This window comes from Melopsittacus undulatus, chromosome 1 (genome assembly GCF_012275295.1).
Source record: "Melopsittacus undulatus isolate bMelUnd1 chromosome 1, bMelUnd1.mat.Z, whole genome shotgun sequence".
NCBI lineage: Eukaryota > Metazoa > Chordata > Aves > Psittaciformes > Psittaculidae > Melopsittacus > Melopsittacus undulatus.
Genome location: NC_047527.1, coordinates 154780776 through 154801478, shown reverse-complemented (window position 1 = coordinate 154801478; position 20703 = coordinate 154780776). Strand labels below are relative to the sequence as shown.

General features: G+C 44.0%; 2 protein-coding genes across 2 annotated transcripts in view; one reads left to right on the top strand and one right to left on the bottom strand.

The window, feature by feature from the left end:
• Positions 1–1273: 1273 nt before the first annotated feature.
• Positions 1274–20617, bottom strand: MATCAP2 (microtubule associated tyrosine carboxypeptidase 2). Its single transcript, XM_034062020.1, has 7 exons — positions 20506–20617; positions 13588–14270; positions 6042–6185; positions 3859–3991; positions 2437–2742; positions 1972–2069; positions 1274–1630 (listed from the first exon to the last, which is right to left on the bottom strand). Exons 1-7 carry the CDS (start codon positions 20528–20530, stop codon positions 1469–1471), a joined length of 1551 nt encoding a protein of 516 aa, XP_033917911.1. The 5' UTR covers positions 20531–20617; the 3' UTR covers positions 1274–1468.
• ANLN (anillin, actin binding protein) overlaps positions 13766–20703 on the top strand; it is an 819922-nt gene continuing 812984 nt past the window's right edge. The window contains exons 1-2 of the mRNA XM_034061971.1: positions 13766–14168; positions 15643–15801. Of these exons, the coding sequence (XP_033917862.1) occupies positions 15784–15801 (18 nt within the window). The 5' untranslated portion in view covers positions 13766–14168; positions 15643–15783. The remainder of the gene's footprint in view (positions 14169–15642; positions 15802–20703) is intronic.

The following is a 20703-nucleotide window of genomic DNA, read 5'->3' as shown; positions in this document are numbered from 1 at the left end:
TCACTAGCTCCTGTCCAGTCTCTCCTACCACAGCTGCTTCCCAGGAGTTCAGAGGAGCCCTGGTAAAATGCTGTCTACTAAAACAAAGGCCTTTGCCAGAATAGGTGCAAAACTCTATTTCCCTTGGTAATGCCATAATACTTTGGAATCAGAAAATGTAGTGTAGGTAACAAGTCCTCCTGCATCATCTAAGCTATTTATCATGGGTCTGCCCATGCCTTACAGCAAGGTGCTTTCTCTTCTTCCTTCTGGATATAGCACCAGCAGTTAGAACAGAGGTAAGGTTGCTTCAGAGTAGTGCAGCACTTCTGCTGGAGCACAGGAATAGGGCACTTGGGAGTCTCCTTTTCCCCCGTTCACATCTTCTTTCTTCAGGGAGCCTGACAAGCTGAAGGTTGCTGTAATATGGAAGTACTGCTCAAAAAGGTGATTTCACCATCTGTAGCTCAGGTGACCCAGGTGGGTGTTCCCTAAGGTGCTGAATCTTGCCCCTGTGTTCCTGAATTCATCTAAAACACATAAGACATGGAATCACAGTTCTGCCTGATCCTTCTCCCAAAACACCACCATGTTGAACATCCCAGACAGGCTGTGCTGGTCCTTAAAGGAGGGACAATCATCCAGGAATTCAGCTTCCTGAAACATGTATTATACAGAGAAAGATATGGAACAGTGTAACTCTTGGAGGCAATAAAGGGGAGTAACTGCTACTGCTTCCAGTCATACACATCCCTGGCAGTGCTCAAGGCCAGGTTGGACACAAGGGCTTGGAGCAGCTGCTCCAGTGGAAGTTGTCCCTGCTCATGGCAGGGTGTTGGAAGTGAAGGAGCCTTAAGGTCCCTTCCAACCCAAACCAGTCTGGGATTAAACCAGCATAGGTTCTTCTTTTTAAATGCTACGTCTCCCCTTTAAAAACAAGCAGATCTTTTCTAGCATTACAAAGCTTTGATCCTATGGCACAAAGCCCTGCTTCTGTGCACTGCCTTTTTAAACTCTTCTCATTGCAGTGGTGACCAAATGGTAGAGTTCTGCAGATGGCGACATAGAATTAACCTGCAGAAACTCTGTTGCTATGAACCATGAAAACTATGACCAAAGACAGGGCAAATACAGGAGAACTAAGGGGGAATTTCTCCTCTTTCTCCTTTCCTCCACCCCTAAACCTGGGTGGGAAAAGGCAGTATATTACAAAAGATGGTGTCAAGCACTACACCAAGCATATAAAACAGAGCAGATGATTGGACAGATCGCTGCAAAAGAATTTCTAAGCCAAATGTAAAAAAATGCACAAACTCTTTAAAAAATGATCAGGATACAATCACAATGCAAGAGGAACGTAAAGGGGCTTTTCCCAATTCCACATATTCTGGCTCCCCTTCCCACACCACCTCTCATAACTCCGTTTCTGCAAGCTCTTGGAAGCCCAGTTCTGCATCATCACAGAGTATGTGAATTGTGGGTAATGCTGTTAATTTATGAGATCCTGGAGCTCCTCATCAGTCAGCTTATTGACTTGCATGATCTTTTCCAAGTGCTCCATATACCGGGCATGGTCTTGCAGGAAGTGTGGTACCCTCCTGTTCTCGATCACGGCTAATCCTTTCAGGCGGTCCACATCTTCATATGAGATCTGCAAGGAAGGACATGGTTTAACGTCACACTGTAGGCCTGTTACATGTCTGCTGTGACTCTAAGTTCTCTCTTGGATGTGAGAAAATATTTAGGAGCAGGGGATGTAAAAGCTTGTGAGATCCTCTGAAAGCATGAGTGGGGCTGGAAGCAGATGAGCTCTGAGGTCCTTTCCAGCCCAAACCATTCTGTGATTCTCTGGGTAACTGTGTGCCTCAGTTGTGTAATTATTGGGTTATACAAGGTGCTGTACAGAACAGATTCAAGAAAAGCAGAGCACAATGACTCACAGCTCTCGCCATGCAGCTCTGCTGTACCCGTGCTAAGAATGAGTCCACTCACCTTTCCAAGGGCTGTCAGAAGGTAGAAATCAATGGACTCCCTGTATCGCAGGATTCGGAGGATGCCATCCAAGTACACCTGATCCTTGTTGAAACAGCCTAAAAGGAAGCAGGAGACATTGTACTCTGTCAGGGTTTGTTCAAGGCATTTTCCCAGGAGCCACCATGAGCAGAACAATTGTGTTCACAAAAACTAGATGTTTGTGTCTCAGGCTTTGAAAACCTTCCCAAAAACAAAGTGGAAGGCTAAACCCACGAGCCAGGGAAAGAGATCAAACAGAGAAGACGGTGCCTGTGAATACCCACAGCAACATTACATCTCTCGTAACAAACATGAGAGGAGCTCAAACTGTATGAACTTCTTCAGTGTTTTGCAGTTTACATTCCCACTTCCAAGGTTTTAGTGTGTGACATGAGGAAAGCCTCCCTGATGTACAACAGTAGAGGAGACAAAGAGGGAACCCACCTGGCTGTGATGTGTCGGTCCATCCTCTCTTGGCTCGTACGCAGTAATCCCACCTAGTATTGGGGTCCTTGACAAACTTCCCCAGGTCCTGGAAAAGCTGACTGAAGGACATCTGGCTAGCCTGATACACGGTGTAGTACAGCAGGGCAGCTCTCCAAAGGAGAGGATCTTTGCGGAACAGGACGCTGTGGATGCTTGCTAGCCCCTCTTCTGTAGGGTTGATTGGTTTTAGCCCATGTTTTCTACGTCCATTCCAGTTGCACCAGGGCTGGCTGTTGTTGTTAAAACCCCGAAAGTAATGAGTTCCTGAAAAGAATATGGGACTTAGAACAGTAGCATCTAATGATTAAGTATATATATGTATAAAATATGGAAGGAGATGTCCATTTCAGGACTCTGAATTGGTAGGACTGGGCACTTGTCTACAACAGAGAATTTTGTCTGATGTAGACACATGGTGCAATTATTCACCTGCTGAATGCAAATGGGACTCCCACAAATCCCTAAGGAAAACAAATGTCAGCAGGGACTTGAGTTCCCAAATCCATGGAAAGGAATTTTCAAAAGCATCTTACATGCTGAATGCCTCTAGCATAGACTAGGCATTGTAATGGACAGAAGGAAGGAGAATCAAAGTGAAGGGGCTGAAATGTTGCCTCTTTAAGGTGATCTAAAAGCCTTGGAAGAGGCCATGTCCCCTTATAGTGTAAGTTACATGAGTCTTCAGTTGGAATTCAGGCACTAGCCAAGTTTATCCAGTTTTGATGTACTTAATTTGAACAAGTCACTGAAAACTTTATAGAAACCTTCCACAGGGTTGGGCCGAGCTTGTGTAATGCAAAATCAAGGCAATCTTACACCATTTTAGGGGGCACTGGGTAAATCCTTTACACCTAAAGCATGCTTACTTTTGCAAGCAGTGCAGCATAATGGAAGCAGATTTGTCCAGTGAAATGGCTGGTGCTGAGGCTGAAGAGTCGCATCTTTTTGTTTCCCTTTGGGTTTTTTAACTCCAGACTAGCTCTAAATTGATCTCATGAGCAAAATGACCCTGAGCAGTGACAACAGAAGGTATGCCCTGGAGCAGAGCCTCTTAGCGAGCATCATCTGGCAGATTACACTTGCCTGCTCCAAGATTCCTTTGGCATGTGAACCTCAGTGCAGTAAGTGGGATAGCTGGCAGGCTCACTTCAAAAGTCACTGCTGATCTAACCTAAAATGCAGATGTACATGAACCCCAGGAATCCTTTTAGTGCAGGGTACAGTGATAAATAGACTTCTCCTTCCCTTGAACCTCCAGCACACATTTTTAGATAGGGGAGTTCCTTCTGTACAGGTACAGTGCCTGGCCATCATTGCAAAAGAAGTAAGAAGGCATGCAAGTACTTCCCTTTGCATGGAGAACTGATGTCATGCTCATACCAATCTCATGTCTCAGCATCCCTTCCAGCCAGTGCTCTCGCGCAGTGGAGATATTGATAGTGAGAGTGGGGCGGCCATTCACCACTGTCATTGAGGCTCGGGATAGCAGGTCCTCCGTGAGATGGACCACAATCTGAAGACAGAGAGTTTAGGTAGCAAAGAGCTCTCTCCTCACTCCTGGTCCTGCTTTTTCTTTTGACCCCCCCATTATTGCATTTCTCTTTGGTCCCTTGGCCTTCACAGCTCTTCTTTGCTACCAGGAATCAAGTATGAGACACTCCTGTCTCCACTGAGCTATCTGTGCTGCTGACAACACCTCAGGTCTCAGCATGTGCATTAAGATACACACCTGATTTTTTGAACTGTCTCTAAATATCTTGGTATTACTGAGAACTGACAAATATTAGATAAGCACACATAATTAAACTAGGTATCTATATACTTGACTGTCTGAAATCATCTCAGTTGCAATTCTGAAGCCATATAAATAAGAGGGGGAAGCACTGTCAACTTGATTTCCTGCTACCTGATGCAGAACTGAAATACTATTAAAGTACTGGTATTGGTTTGTTTTATACCAGGAAAACAAATATATATATCATACATCTATTTGGTATGTATATTTGGTGTATATATATAACTGGTGTGTATATATTTATATACCATTTAGTTCTTGCTTTTTGATTACCAATGGAAAACTGGTAATCAAAACAAAAGCTGCCAGAGAAGGAAATTAATGCAAATTGATGTATTTTGTGGGTTTTGAGTTTAAAAAGTCTTTTTAAACAAGTGAATGGGAGGAAGAAGGAAAACTCTTTGCTGAAGACTAAGCATCTTTCCCTCTTCGTGTAGCGCCTAAGGAAACAGTACTGCTCAGAGGAGTACAGGGGACAGTACCTACAAGAGAGAGAATTTTTTCATATCAAAGTTAACAGAAAAGGACTTAGGGATCAATGGCATTAACGGGACACTTCCCTGTTTTCAAGCCCCATCACTCAGCTCAAGTTCAGCAGTCAGTCCCACCAGTCCCGTATGTAAGATGTAGGAAGGATTTAGATTTACAGCACAGGTACCACTTCACTTTAACACCTCTCCAACTTGAGAGAGTATTTTCAGACCATTTCAGACCATGCTAAGGGTGATGTATTAGCCCTGCTTTTGCAGAAGAACTAAAGCATTTCCTGGAGAAGGATGTGGGATGTTTGATGAGGGTGTAGGCTCCTACTTCCATGAGGACAATCCAAGACAAAACGAATGCAAAGGGAGGTAAAAGCATAGCGAAGACAAAAAATGTGATTTCTGCTTGCTCTAAACTGTAGTTTTATAACCTCAATCTTCGAAGCAGCTGAAGTCTGTAACAGTGTCCAATGGGAGTCTCCCCAAAAAGTGTCATGAGTTTAACAGTTCCTCCTAATAATACTGTGTTTATGAATCAAACCTAGTTCCTAGGAAACTGATTTTTGTCTCTTGAGCTCCTGTTCCAGACTCCTGGTGCTCAGTGCCAGTGATCTCATCCAAGTCTTGGCCTGTGTCAGCTGCTGCTTTCATTTGGAGTAATTCTCTCTTTATAGCTTCAGTTTCATCTGACTTTTCCAAGCAATTCTGCATAACTCAAACTGGACTTTTGACACTCTGAATGCTGGAAATAAGTGGGTTTTGCACAGGGCTCTAAAAATCAGGTGTTTAAAGTCAGGCACTCAAACCAACTGAACAAGCCAACCTCTTTCAGACATTTGTATTCACTTATGTCACTTTCCTTCATGCTGCTTCTTTTAAATCAGCCTCTTGGACTGCTGCTTATTTTTCTTGGTCTTTTCTTAACTCTTTCCTTTGGTGCAAACAGCTTGATACAAGAGAGCGGATGGCAGAACTGATGGATAAATGGAAATGTGCTGGTCTCCAAGGAGCTGAGGAAAGGGAAGGAAGGGTGTCGTTCTGGGTACTCCCCAAAGAGGTGGATTTGAGAACAGGCACGGATGAATCAGAAAACAGCCTCAGAGATGGCTGAAGCATTCACAAGGAATTTGCATCATTTCAATTGATCAACAATTGGACTGGGCACAGCCAGGAGAAAAATAGGATGTAAGGAATATTCATCATGGAGGAAAGGCCTCCCAAATGGTCCCTATATCATTTCTAAGAGCTACATAAATGTTTCTTGCCTGATCCAGTGGGTGACTTACCTCACCAAGGCAGCCTTCTTTCACCATGTATTTCCTGACGTGATTCCAGATGCGACTTTTGGTCAGCAAGCTGCCTCCAGTGGCCTGCTCAAACTTCTCATAGCTTCCATACTTCTGCAGTGTCCGCTCCATAATGTTAATGGACTACAAAATACAAAAGCATAGCAAAGATGAATGCAGTAAGACACCCATGTAGGACTGTGTAGTCTTTCTCTCCCTCTCAATCTCTCTCTTTTTAATCTATACTGAGCTGCATCAAAAGGAGCGTGACCAGCAGGGTGAAGGAGGTGATTCTGTCCCTTTACTCTGCTCTCATGAGTCCTTACTTGGAGTATTGTGTCTCAGCATAAAAAGGACATGGAACTGTTGGAACAAGTCCAGAGGAGGCCACGAGGATGATCAGGGACTGGAACACCTCCTGTATGGAGACAGGCTGAGAAAGTTGGGGCTGTTCAGCCTGGAGAAGAGAAGGCTGCGTGGAGACCTCATAGCAGCCTTCCAGTATCTGAAGGGGGCCTGCAGGGATGCTGGGGAGGGACTGTTCATTAGGGACTGTAGTGACAGGACAAGGGGTGAATGGATGTTATGAAGAAAGGCACCAAGGAGGAGCACATTATCTGTGCAAGTTTTCTTTATCAGCTCAGGCATCAGGATGTCTGAAGAGAGGTATGGTAAAAAGAGGAATGCTGGGTCACCACCTCAGCCACTGCAATGATGACACAGAGCAGCACAGCTTCACCCTGTGGGTTAAGCAGCCCCATTTAGCACTGAAACAGGTAATTCCCAAGAGAATCAACAGGCACCTCATAGACCTTCAGCTCCATTGTTTGCAGAGAAAATTAATGCTCCTGCTCCTGAAGACAAGAGGCAATGGGACTGCAGCTGGTAAGGCTGTGAAGTCCTCTTGTGACTCCAAAACAAGCCACATTTGTAAAGATGGATGTACTAAAAGTAGAAGATAGATACACTCATCTGTTGTAAACTGGGCAGCCCTGGCATCATTTTGCTGACCCACTGCTGTAGGTATTTGACAGAGATTGTGCTGTTAGTTTTGCTGTTACTCCCATTAACTTATTGCTCAGAAATACGAGTAAAGACCAATATGCATCTGTACTGGTGACCTGCGTGGTAAATGGGATTTTGGCTCCCATTAGGCCTTGTACAAATGTAACGTAGGTGTAGCAGGATTGTAGTAAGACATGAGAGGTGGCAGTAAATAGTTTTTTCTTGTGTCAAATCTTAACATCACTTGTTATTTACAAATGACCTCAGGCAAATGAAGCAAGGTTAGTGTGTACGCATGAAGGAACACAGGAATCCCTCATGCAAGTCCTAGTGTTTCTGGAGATTAAGGACAATTGCTTCTAGCAAAATGTAGGATTGAGGGCTAGAGGTAAAGAACAAATCAGAGCAAACTCCAGCTCTTGTTTAATAGTGTGTATATTTCCCCAAAGGATTCCCTTTTAATTACATATGAATTTATAGCAAATTAACTTTTCCTTCTATAAACACTGTCTGTTTCATCTTTCTGCAGTGTGTGAGTACTGAGGCATTCCCTGCCTTACACAAAATCCCTGGTTAAGGAAGCAACCCCAAAATTCCTGCCCCGTCTCAGGAAGTTTACGCCCAAGCAATTCACAATAACAGTTCTTGAGTTTCCTTTGTGAGGTGCCAGATCCTTATGTGACCCACGAGTTTGGTGTACCCAGTTTCTCTGTACACAGCACACTGTGTGTGTGTGCGTGCTAAGTCCATGTTCATGTGTAGGGCTGTACAGAACGACATGTGTGGAGAACAGGCAGGTGAGGCTCCCAGGCTGAAGGAAGCCAGCACAAGGGGAAAGTCTTGAAGAATAGCAGAGATATTTTACATACTTTCTGAACAGAGCAGGACAAACCTAGAGAGCTGATCAAAGTCACGTATGGGTGGATGAGAGCAGAGCTGATGAAGCAGAGGACTCACAAACCATCTGAGAGCAACAGGACAGCTTCTCAACAAGAAAGCTCATAAAAATAGGGTGTTTGAGAACAGCTTGTAACCTTTACTCACCAGTCCTCTGTTTTCATGCTGTTTATAAAGATGTTACTATTATGAGATGCAGTGTTGCCTAGGTTTGTTTGGTGATGTTATCTCAGAGGACTCCTACCTTAGATGCAGGTATTTTCTAAAGCTATCTCATCACAACAAACAACACAAAAGCACTGTAAATGTGCATTAAACTTCCTGCTTGGAGGAGGTGTGTAACAGCAAACTCCCTGGAGCTGAGACCTATGTGGGCCAAGGGGGCAGCATGAGTTCTGGGGTCAGGAGGCCCTCTCGAACTCTTCCTGAGCTGTTTAAGGCCTTTCCTAACATGCTGTAAGACACTTGAATCAACAGCACAGTATGAACAGCAGTTCTTCAGAGTCATGCTCCACTGAAGGGGCACAGACACACCTGCTTCTCCCATCTTAATCCAGTGCACTGCTTGCAACTGCAAGAAGAAGGCTGAGATACTGAAGGATGCTTCCTCTCCCCTGTGTGCTGTACTGTGCCACCTTACATCCCGGCAGTGCCTCCAAATAGATGGTGCAAGCTTGAACCCATCCATATTGAGCAAGTCATTAAGCGTAAGCCTCCTCATTGCTGAACATCTGCTCTCTTGGTTAGGAAAGTAAGGGTGCTCACTACTATCACCTTCTCCTTTGACTGTATCAAGCTAAGTAGAAGTCCCAGTAATTTTTTGTAAGTGGGCAGGTGTGGCTCTGGAAACACTGAAACAAGAGGGGGAACCATCACAAACAGCACACGGATATATGTCCCTAGTGATGCTGGAAAAGGTCTGGGATATTTTTGGACCCCAGCACTGAATACAACAGCAAAGCCTTTCCTTTTTCTCTGAGATGAAATGACTCAGAGTTGGATGTTGCAAGGACTTGCTGGGAAAGGGGAAAATCCAGAGCAGCAAGCCAGCTCTTGCCTATTCCAACATCCAACCATGAGCTTGTTTTCCAGCCTTTGAGGAGAACAATACTGATACTGCCACAGTTCGTAAGGCCAAACTGTGAATTCTTCAGCAATAGGTTAAAAAAAATGGAGAAAAAGGACTATGTGGCTGGGCCAGGTTACTGCTTAAGAGTACTCATTCCTGTTCTTTTCACTATTACCTAAAAAGGTCTGGTTTAATCCCTCTTATTGCTACCAAAGAGTACCAAAAGAAGCCTCAAGACAAATTCCCTTGCCCAGCCCATACACTGTCAGCTCATCCTATGTTCAGAAGCAGCCCTGCTACAACGGGGTTGCAGTCTCTGTTAAGATCTGTGGGACAGACAAGGCTTGCAGGCACCATACCTTTCCTCCCTGCAGAGCTTATTTGCTAGATGAGAAAGCTTCTCAGGTGTGTCTTTAGGTAACACAAATAGGTACCAGATGGAACTTGTCTGTCTAATCAACAGCTATAAAATGGTGGCTGCCCTCTCTTTTGGCTTGAGTGGAAAGAATGGAGAGAGGTAAGAGCAGAGGTTTTTAGGCCAGTGTATTCACACTGCAGTGTTTTGAGTTTTATTCAGTATTAAAATGTCTTTTGTGTACTTGTTCTTGGTGTGACAAGGAGCACCTTTAAGTAATGTAGAGCTGATAAAAATGTTTGTAATCAAAAGCTTTCCAAATACTTTGTAAGGAATTCAGTATTAATACTTACTTGGTGTTTGTATGAGATTGTGTTCTGAAATAAGCCTATACTCCTACCATAGTATCAACAGAAGCAACTGATCTACAGTCTCTTGTAGTGTAGGAGAGATGTTTGTGTAGTACCCTGAGAACTTATGCTACTTGTATGGCCTCATGTGCTTTGTGTTAGATATTAACACACCTTAGCTATAAATCTTAGTTTAAGGGGGAATTTGTTACTAGTGGAGAATGAGGGGTTTTGCAGTTAAGTGCTTTTCACAGTCAGTGACATGCACTTGAATCTCCAAGGTGCCAAAGCTGTGACGTTACCTGGATGTTGCAGAGGATTACTCAGCGTTGAAAGCCACATTGTCCAGCCTTCCAGCCACACCTAACTACTCTTCCAAGATCTGATAACTTTGCTAATTGCAGACTACTTGTATTGATGACTTAAAAGGTGAGTAATACAAACACTTGCAGTAAGAGATAACTGATACATTTATTAACTAAAAGCTACTGTATTTTGATGAGTGAAAGGGGGAAGGATGTACAACTCTTCCCTGGGGGGGTCAATCAACAAAATGATGCTTTTTTTTTTCCTTTCTAAATACCTATGTATATAAAAATCTATCTCCTGCCTTCATGTAGAATTCAAACAAAGAAGTGTTAACACCCAGGTTACTTGAAGCTGCAGTTCCCCTGCTGATTCTGGTTAAAGCAAACTGCAACTGTTAAGTCATCTGCTCTGCAAACACTGGGACAATCCCTTCTAGCCAAGTGTTGCCACCTCTCCCATCTGTGGAAGAAATAACAAACACTTCAAGTGTTTCTTAACACCATTATGGATTAAGAAAACTTGACAGTGAAGCACAGGCAGATTGAGCCAGAAGGAGCTAACAGGAAAACATTCACAGCACTTAGAGCATGCAGTTGCTGCACTGACCTTGAAATGCAGCAGTAAGAGAATGAATTTCTGTACTATAGATATGTCAGTCAATGTGAAAAGCTGCAAGTCTGTGTGCTATTTTTTAGTCTCAAGTCCTCTTCCCGAAAGGCACATCTTGTGTGACTCGAGTGCCAGCCTTATTATGGAGAAAACCAAGGGGAGAGAAACCAAGAAACAGAACTAAGGGGAAGAGACACATTTAGAATGCTGCTTTTGACTGGATTGATTAAAAGTGGTTATGCCTCTGTCAACAAAGGTGCTGGGCTGTGCCCATGGTTTAAAATCCCTGAGCTGACTAGAAGCCTGGGGTAGGGTGAGTGCTGTGCGCTCCCCAGTGCAGCACTGCTGTGTTAATGGTTTCCAGATCCATAGCATTCTTTGCCTTAAAAAAAATAACCCAAATGAACAGGGCAGGGTGTGATTCATCCTCCAGACATGTTGCAATAATTGTGCATTAACCAATTCCACAGATGGGCACAAAGGGCAAGAAGAAAACAAACTATTTTAATGTCTTAGCAGGCTATGTAGAGCTGGGGATAAAAGTATTTTGAAGTTATTAAAAATGCTCTAAAGCTCTGAAATGGCCTTTTTTGAGCTCATTTCACTGAAGTATCCTAACCCCCCCTTGTAAAACTGGTGAGCTGGGTCAGTAAAAAGCTGGGTTTACAGAGATAATAGTCATAGAAGTGCAAGTGTTAAGTTTCTGTAAGCACCCTTCATAGGTTCCTGTAAAACAAGACTCATTCTGTTCACGGAAAGCAAAGCTTACTAAAATACATATGCAACAAATGAAAGCCAACAGTGCTTCCATAAACCCCAAAACTGAATTTGTCCTTGTTGCAGGGAAAAGAATGGCTGCACACAGTTCCGGTTTTACTGCAGAGCCTACTCATGACATTGTGAGCACTTTTCCACAGCCAGAGTTATCACTGTCTGTAAGATATCAACATGCATCTTCTGACAAATAGAACCTGCATGGCAAAAGGAAAAGCACAAACTCATAGAATGGCTGGGGCTGGAAAGGATCACCCTAAGGAAATGCAAGTGCTCATGCAGTATTTGCTGATTACAATGGTGAGGAATGCTTTTTCTGGGTAGAAAACTTGCTTGGAGAATTTCTCAAGGGAGATGGAGCTCAAAAGGAAAGTGCCACCTGCTGGGCCTGGGGCTGTGTTCAAGTGGTTTTCTTGGTGGGTTTCTATGAAGTGCAAGACACTCATTCAGTATTTGCAGGAGAGAAATGCCTTTCTTGTGAAACTTAAACTGAATCTTCTGAAACAACTGACGTCCTCTGTAGTAAGTCCCAGAAATATCGTATCTCCTTGAATATTAAATCCTTCACTGCATTTTATAGTTGTTATAAAGCCTTTATTTTCCCATGCTTTGTATTTAAAGGGAAAAAGATGGAGTAACAAAGCAGAATAATACTGAGGAATCACTCATTAATAGAATATCTGTTATTTAGGTGGGGGGAGGGGGTTATTAAAAGAAGGGTAGATTAATGGTAGGCCTGTTCCATGAAATCATCATGCATGAAATGATTTTTAAGGCTCTGCTACCTCATACTAAACAGGATCATTTGTATTAAATTCAGTTTGCTATATTAGTTATTGCTGCTTCACTGTTGTGTATGATTACTGTTGCTAATACTGCTATCTGAATCAAAGGCAGACTTGTAAAAGGAGTAGTCTTATTTGGTGTGTGATTTAGTGGGTTGTTTAGAAATAAGGAAGTTGATCTTAAGTACAGAACAGGCTGTTCTTACAAAGAAAACCCAGCTACTGAGGGAAAATGCAGACCAAGCCTTACAATGCAAGGGGTAGTAACAGCTCCATGTGTTCTTGGATGTGAAACAGTCAGACTCTGCACAAGCCAAGGGCCAGTTATTAGAATCCATGGTACTTTAATTCATGGATCTTTTTCACTGGGTGTTTTGGGGAGGGGTTAAGTGAATTATGCATCCCACAGAGAAGTGAAACTGGTGGAACAGCAGGATCTCTTCCCAAGTCATCACCAGAAACATGAGATTCTCTGTTTAGAAAAGCTTGTCAGACTTAAGTCAGATCTATTTTAAAATGGCAACAGCAGGAGGAGGACTGCTTCTGTGCTTACATAGATAAGCATTGGGCTTTGTCACTTAGGTGAAAGTTAAAAGAAAGGTCTTGTTCTTGCTTTTGGGGGGTTTGTAACTCAAAGACGGGTAGGAAGTCTGTGAGGAGAGTCACAGGAGACCTGTGCAAGGTAGTAACAGAACAGGAATGGCTGCAGCTGTGTTACCCATGTGGCTGCATAGGAGTGGAGGGGGGGAGAGAGGTCTGTTTAACCCCTCTCTGGAATGGAATTTGTCTGCTGCTTGACTGAGCCTCATGTATATGCAGATAACCTTTCCAAGTTGATTAAAACAAGCAACATCAACATATGCTTATTCAATAACCATGACCTCAAATAACTGCTATCCCCTCCCAATCCCTGTGGCACCAAGAGGATTGGCAGGATTTCTACACTGCCTTTTTTCCTCTCTTTACTAAAGCCTATTTAGGTATTGTATTTTTCCTGTATTACACTCTGCTTCATTGCCTAAAAAGCTTTCTTGCCTTAAATCATGTTTCATGTAAACCCATTTAAAAGGAACTGTGCCTTTACCCTAGAGAATCCTGTAAATATTAGGAAGGGGTTCCATTTTTAATCAAAAATATTTTCTTTCAGTATTATTTTATCTATATTAATATATATTACACAATATACTATATATTAGTAATATATTACTATCCTATTAATAAAGTATATATTACTATATATTATATATACTACTACTGTATTCTTTGACACACTTTTCAAACAGTAGGGGAGGATGTTAAGGAGAAATAACTTGCTACAGACAAAGCCAAACACCACCTTAATAGGTGTAGGAAAAACTCATCAGTGGAAAAGGAGGAGAGAAGGTAACTATACCTGCTTAAGGAATCTGTCGGATGCATGGCTGTGCTTAGCTAGCACATTTGGCAGAGCAGGGTTTTCATATTCAAATTGAGGATTGTATGTAAAATCTGAGTTGAAGAATTTCATCTTCTCTTTCTCCACGTTGGAAGGCTTGATGGCAGTCAGCAAACAGAGCTTTCGGCCAGAGCCATCCCCTTCTTTACTATGGCTTTTTGAAGCCTGGGACTGCTTTGGCTTTGTTAGACTCGAATGCCTCTTAGTTCTACTTTTGGGTCGAGATGGCAGCCCTATGCTGCTTCCTGCGGCCGACACGCTGCTGGTGAGCTTCAGGCTGGTACACACTGGGCTGGTGACGATGAGGGAGGGCTGTCTGTTTGTGCAGTACCAGCCGGGGCTGAGCAAGGGTAGCGGAACCTTGATTCTGTGGTGCTCATTGCTCCGGGAGGTGGGAGAACACTTTGTGGTCTTCCTGTGTTTCCTGTGGTGAACAGACGACTGCTTCTGAGCGTGGTGCTTTTTCTCCTCTTTGCTCTGCAGAAGGACATTGTAGCTGCTCGTTCCTGTTGTGAAGATGTCCTTGAGGATCCCTGAAGGTGGGTGCTGGAGGCTGCTTTCATTATTAATGTTCAGCTTATGCTCTTCTGGTCTCAGGAGCGATTTCCTAGAAAGCTCTGTTTTACGCCAGTGAAGTTTTTCTGCATTGAAGAGGGGAAAAAAGAATGAAACTGAGGACAAATTTAATTGTTCTATGCAGCAATATTAATCTTAGGGACTGGAAACTGCAACATAAATGAAACACGAGACTTGTCTTAACTGCAATCACATCAAGTCAATCTTAACTTCCTGACATATGGGAGAATTGTGTACTTGTGGATTTGTAAGATCCAGCTAAACAAGTATTTTATGCTTGGATATCCATGTACGAGGGCACTCTTCAGAACTAAGAACAAAGTTGTTTAAAACAAAGCTCTGTGTAGGGCTTTATGAGTATTTACTCTTACATTAACCAACTTTCAGTCAAAATCTGCTTGATCTTTACCATGCAAGGTAGACTTTCCATATAGATAAAGAGTAGCTTTAAAAATAGGAAACTGCATAGGAGTATGTGAGCAGTATTTACAGGGAAGTCCCACAGGGATCTGTGCTGTGATATAAGCAGTCTGGAGTGGGCTTAGCTGCAAAATCTCATTCACAGAATTGACTCTCAGAAAGGATGAGCACACAGGAATGGGCCAGCCACTGTGAATGATTTACAACAGCATACAAACAGCAGTGTAAAAGACTTCAGTCTCATGTATACCTTCTTAATACAGACAGTAAGGTATATTTAAAGAGGAGAGATCGGCTAGTTCCAAACACAGCCCTCAGAATCCTGAAGACAATGCTATTGTTTCAGCTATTCAATGTTGTTCTAAAATGACAGCTGACTTTAAGAAAGCACTTGAGAAGAAACACTGCAAACCCAACTGAGTACAAGAAGAGAATGAAGTTCCTTTAATGAATGAACCCTCCTTTCTTGCTCTGAACCCTGGCATAGCCTTCAGGGAGACAGGTCCTGGTGCAGGGCAGCTGCATGAAAAAGTCATTGAGGGTTAAACCTGTACTTGACATTTGTGCTGCTTTGTTAGACAGAAGTGACCTCTCTTCACTGGGTCTAACCATCCCTTCTCAATCGGCTCACCCTAGAACATCAGGGGAGCTAAAAGTAAGGGCACAAACCAATCCTGCCACAGAGAAATGCCTCTGACTTGTGCACCTAAAAGGAAAGGATTATCAGAACAGGAGATATGGCCAGAGTGTGATTACAGCCCGCAAAAGGGATTTGAGCTGCAGCTCACAGTTATACATAGATGAGCTGTAATTACTTTATGTACAGTAATTATACTCTGAATGGGACATTAGCAAAAGATCATTTAATACCTCCAAGGGGAAAAAAGAAAACTCAATAGGAATTTAATTTCAGCTTTATTTTCCCAGTAAAATTAGGTTTTGCTCCCAACAGAAGCACCATGACAACGTATTTCATGCTCTCTCAGTTCTGTGTTCATGTCCATCTGTGTTCCTCAGTTCTCATGAAGATGCTGCCCTAAAAAGCAAAGAGACAGAGGTCCTGTTTGCACAGACATATGATGGGAAATCTGCAGCCTGGTTTTTCCTCCACTGGGAAGAGAGAGATAGAAGCATTGGATTATTGTCGTTCACGAAAGCATGCACATCTTGTGCAAGGTCAGTTTTGTTTCACAGTAAGTTTGTGAGTTCTCTTTCTATTCTTGGGGTAGTCCTTGGCATTCCTGTTCAGCTTCTGTCAGATCATTCTCATCACATACGTGACCACCTGCCTACATGGCTTATCCTGCTTTACCACGAGCTATCGTGGTAAAAAACCACACTTCCCATCACAATATCAATACAGCTACCCTAAAATGAGACGACAGAATAGGATCACTGCTCTAACTTTATTTCTTGTCTGAAGTCCATCTCAAATCCTTGCCCTCTCCCAATTATTATTGTAGGAGAACCCTTACTTTTAAGAAGGGCAAATGAAAAGCAAAATGTTAAATTTCTGAGCATGTGACTGCTTCTGTAGACAAAATTGAAGCAGGAAATTACAGCTACTTCTTAAATCAGGCAAGATAATAACGTAATGCAGGCAATGGTAGTACTTCACCTTCTCTACTAATCAATTAAATTGCTACCGCACAGAGAATGATTTGAATTAATGCCACACTTGTATCTGAGAAGTGATAAATAGAAAATAGAATTCAAAGAGACAAATCAAAATTACCTTAACATCCCCCATCTCTTGTGTTGATCCAGTACCAAGATCTCATGATAGTAAGCTTTCAGAGGTAAGAAGTATAGTTGGCCAGTAATAAATGCAGTTATAAGTAGATAGTTTCCTGTGATTGAGTATCACAAGTCAGTGATGTTAATTCTGTCAGTGTCATCAGTGGTCGTCAAGCGCTGAACAGGCGCTGGCAAGTTCCATGTGCACATGGCCGATATCAAAAATAGTTGTCCCCAATTCTGTAGTTACTTTGTATGTGCCATCTCATAGCAAAGTGTTTTTTCAGCTGCCAAACTAAGCGTGTCCTTAATTTCCCCCTGACTAAAGCAGGATACAGTTTGATGCAAATTTGTTCTGGAAACCGAGGCTCAGTGCTAATCCATCGGATTTGAGCGATTATATTAAATAACACTGCACTTCTCATGTAAGTCACTTAACTCATTGTTTTGATTGGTCCTGTGCACATCATTATTTTACAAAATAAACTAGAAAATAACGTTTGAGACAATGTCAAAATCGTGTTGCAAGTCAGGAGATTTGGAAGTTCTTTCTCCAGTATATTAGTTTAATTTGTAATAGTGATCATTTTGAACAGTCGGACATGTCTACCAAACTAAAACCACACTGTCTTCCAGGAAACTCAACTATATCCAAGAGTTTTCAAGGATCAATGCCTGGTTATTGAAACAGGGATCTAGTATTCTGCATATAAGCCCCATTCATTGCAGAGCTCGTGGTCTGAAAACGTGTCTCAGTGTTTCAAAATGTACTGAGGCATCATACTGCTAGAAAGCAGCCTGTTGGAGAATGGATTATCAACTCCCATTAATTACACAGATAGGGTAGCAGTGATTTCCATCTTGTAAAATCTGGATGCCCCAGAACAGACATCAACAGATAACTTGTAAAAGGGATGAAAATGAACATCACTGTACTGCTGCATTACACTATCCTGCGTATCATGGTGCAGATCATGTAGGTTTTATTTTCTGTATCTTATCCACAAATTTGAACTTCCTGACTTGACACAGTTCAGATTTTCCAGCAGCAAAGTGTCAAAGAGCAAATGCCCAAGCCTCCTGTTAGGTTCGAGAACCTCCCTCAAACCATGTCATGTATGTACACAGATTGCCTTCACTGCCCTTGCTTCCAAACACCCCAAATTCTTCAGCAGTTAAACCAACTCACTATAAAACAGGTATGCTCTCTCCCCAAAAGATCTTCCATTATGTTTACTTCCATTTAATGATATTTTGTTCCTCTCTGCAACAACACAGTAATAAAAACATAGATCCTAGAGATGGGTGAATTGTTAAATGAAACGTGTAAGGTGATGATGTGAGGAAGCAAGGAGAGGCAGAAGAGCTGCCTGTCCCCTTTTTGGCATCATTAGAGTACCCAAGGACAGAAAACCCTCCTGTTCAATAGAACTTGGTCTGTCTTGGGCAGAGTTCTCTTCAGATCCACTCTTTGGATTGTGGTACCCTATAAGGTAAGTTCATGCCACTATTCCAGTGTCTCAGCAGTGCTGGAGAAGACTGCTAACAGAGGGTATGTGGGAACCACAAACCTCATTATGATGCTGCACTAATTAAATACTCTCCATGTCTACGTTGCACCCCAGTCACATTAACTTTGAATCTGGTAACCACAGACACTGCCTAATCTTGTCAGAGATTAGATCATGAGGAAAAGTGTTGGATTTTATGTTCTATTTGGGAGCTACAGTTAGATTATTTGTCTCCTTCCTTTGGAAACTGATGAACTGAGCAAATCTGACCGTGTTCATAATATTGTGGTAAAATCACAATGTAAGATGTTTTTCCAGACTTTCAGAGTGTTGTAGAAAAATCTTCCTCTACTCTACTGGGCAGCTTCCTAAATACCTATCCCAAAGGTGGAATGAGGTTCATCACAGGTATCTGTGCACACAGACCTCCCTCTGTCCAGCTAACCTTGCTCTAAAAGAAGCAGAGAGCTCCTGTGGTTTTCAAGCAGCTGTCACTCAGGTTACATATGCAAAATGGCCAAATTCTTACCAAACCGCAGCTATGATTCTTAAGGTGCTTAGCAGAGACGTTATCGGAGCAGTTCCTGCTATCGAGGAATGTCATGGTCTGAGGCCCTGCTGCTGGTTTTCAGCTCACCATTACCACTACACTTGAATTCCTTGTTCAGAATCAGAAACTGCTTCCAGGTTGACTTTTCAGATGGACAGAACTGTAAATAATGTATGGAGCTGCCTGTAGGTAATGACAGCTAACTTTGAGACGGAGAGCACGGAACGCATGGATGTGACAAGATCCCTTCTCTGACACATGGCAACTGGGCAATTACATTATAGAGAAGTATTTGTCAATATTAAGATAATCTAAATAAATTAACAACTACCTGTAGCTTATGAGCTCCAGACTGTGTGGTCTGTGCATGCAGAGGGCTGTAGAAAGAATACTCTGTAACAAACAGGGGACAGAGTGTTGCATATGAGTCTGTAACCCTCCACTGCCTCTCACCCCCCACAGGCTTATGTTTGTGGTATAATAGAATCTGGTAGTGTATTTCCTCACCTGTAAAAACATCCATAAGGTTTACAAACACCTGTAAGGTTTACCAACACCTATAAGGTTTACAAACACCTGTAAGGTTTACTAGCACTCAAGCTTGAACACACAGTGTCAGGCAAACTGGTCTGACATCACTGGAAGATCTATCTATCCACAATGACTGAAAATATTTTAGCTGTAGAATTAGTCAGTAAGCTCCTGTATATAGACTGGTGCAGAATTATATTCTGCTTTCACAGCATGTTAGTTAACTAGAGCCAGCAGGATGTTGGGAATTGGAGATTTAACCTAAATCTTAATCCCACCCACCCAAATACCATAGAATCGCAGCCTGGTTTGGGTTGAAGGGACCTTAAAGCTCCTCCAGCTCCAACCCCTGCCACGGGCAGGGACCCCTTCCACTGGAGCAGCTGCTCCAAGCCCCTGTGTCCAACCTGGCCTTGAGCACTGCCAGGGATGGGGCAGCCACAGCTTCTCTGGGCACCCTGTGCCAGCGCCTCAGCACCCTCCCAGGGAACAGCTTCTGCCTCAGAGCTCAGCTCAGTCTCCCCTCTCTTGGGCAGTTTCAAGCCATTCCCCTTGGCCTGTCCCTACATCCCTTGTTCCAAGCCCCTCTCCAGCTTTCCTGCAGCCCCTTTAGGCACTGGAGCTGCTCTCAGCTCTCCCCTTCTCTTGTCCAGGCTGCCCCAGCCCAGCTCTCTCAGCCTGGCTCCAGAGCAGAGCTGCTCCAGCCCTCGCAGCAGCTCCATGGCCTCCTCTGGCCTCGCTCCAACAGCTCCAGGTCCCTCTTGTGCTGCTGCCCCAGAGCTGGATCAGGGCTGCAGGGGGGTCTCCCCATAGCGCAGCAGAGGGGCAGGATCTGTGCAGCCCAGCACAGAGGGGGGTTCTGGGCTCAAGTGCACACTGATGGGTGGGATTCTCATCAACCAACACCCCCAAGACCCACGCAGGGCTGCTCTCAATGCAGTCTCTCCAGCCTCTAGTGGTGCTTGGAAAGGATGTCAAACCTAAACTAGGAAAAGATCAGAGTGAAGACACTCTTTGCAGCAGCAGCTGCACTGAAGGTTTTCCTATGTACCAGGTATGCAGAATCACCGAACCATTAGGGTTGGAAGGGACCTTTGGAGATCATTTAGTCCAAACCTCCCCTGTCAAGGCAGGGCCACCTGGAGCAGATCACCCCTAATCTGGCCATGACACAAGTTTTTATACACACACGCCATCAGGATCCGTTAACTTGCCTGACAACACGGGCAGGGGAGCGGTGTGCAAGCCGCCTGACACAACCGGACACCTTCATCAGCATCCTCACTCCCACCGCCTGACACAACCGAACACCTTCATCAGCATCCTCATCCCCACCGCCTGACACAACCGGACACCTTCATCAGCATCCTCATTCCCACCACCTGCCCCTCGCCCGCCCAGGTCCGCTCTCATCTGCGGGGCTCCGCCTCGCCGGCCGCCTCGGGGCAGGCAGGTTCCGAGAGGGACCGCTCACCCGCACGCAGCCCCGCGGCCTCGCCGCCGGCACAGCCCCGTGCCCCGGAGCTGCGGGAGCCCGGGGACGGTACTCACCGGTGACACGGATGGACTCCAGCATGGCGCTCGGCCGGGCAGCGCCGCCGCTCTGTCGGGGAAGGAGCCGGCTCCGGTGCGGCTCGGCCCCGCCGCTGCACGGCACACTGAGCCCGGCCCGGCCGGCAGGAGCCGCGGGCACGGAGCTGAGCGCCTGCCCAGGCCCACAGACTACAAGTGCCGGCATCCCCTGCGCCG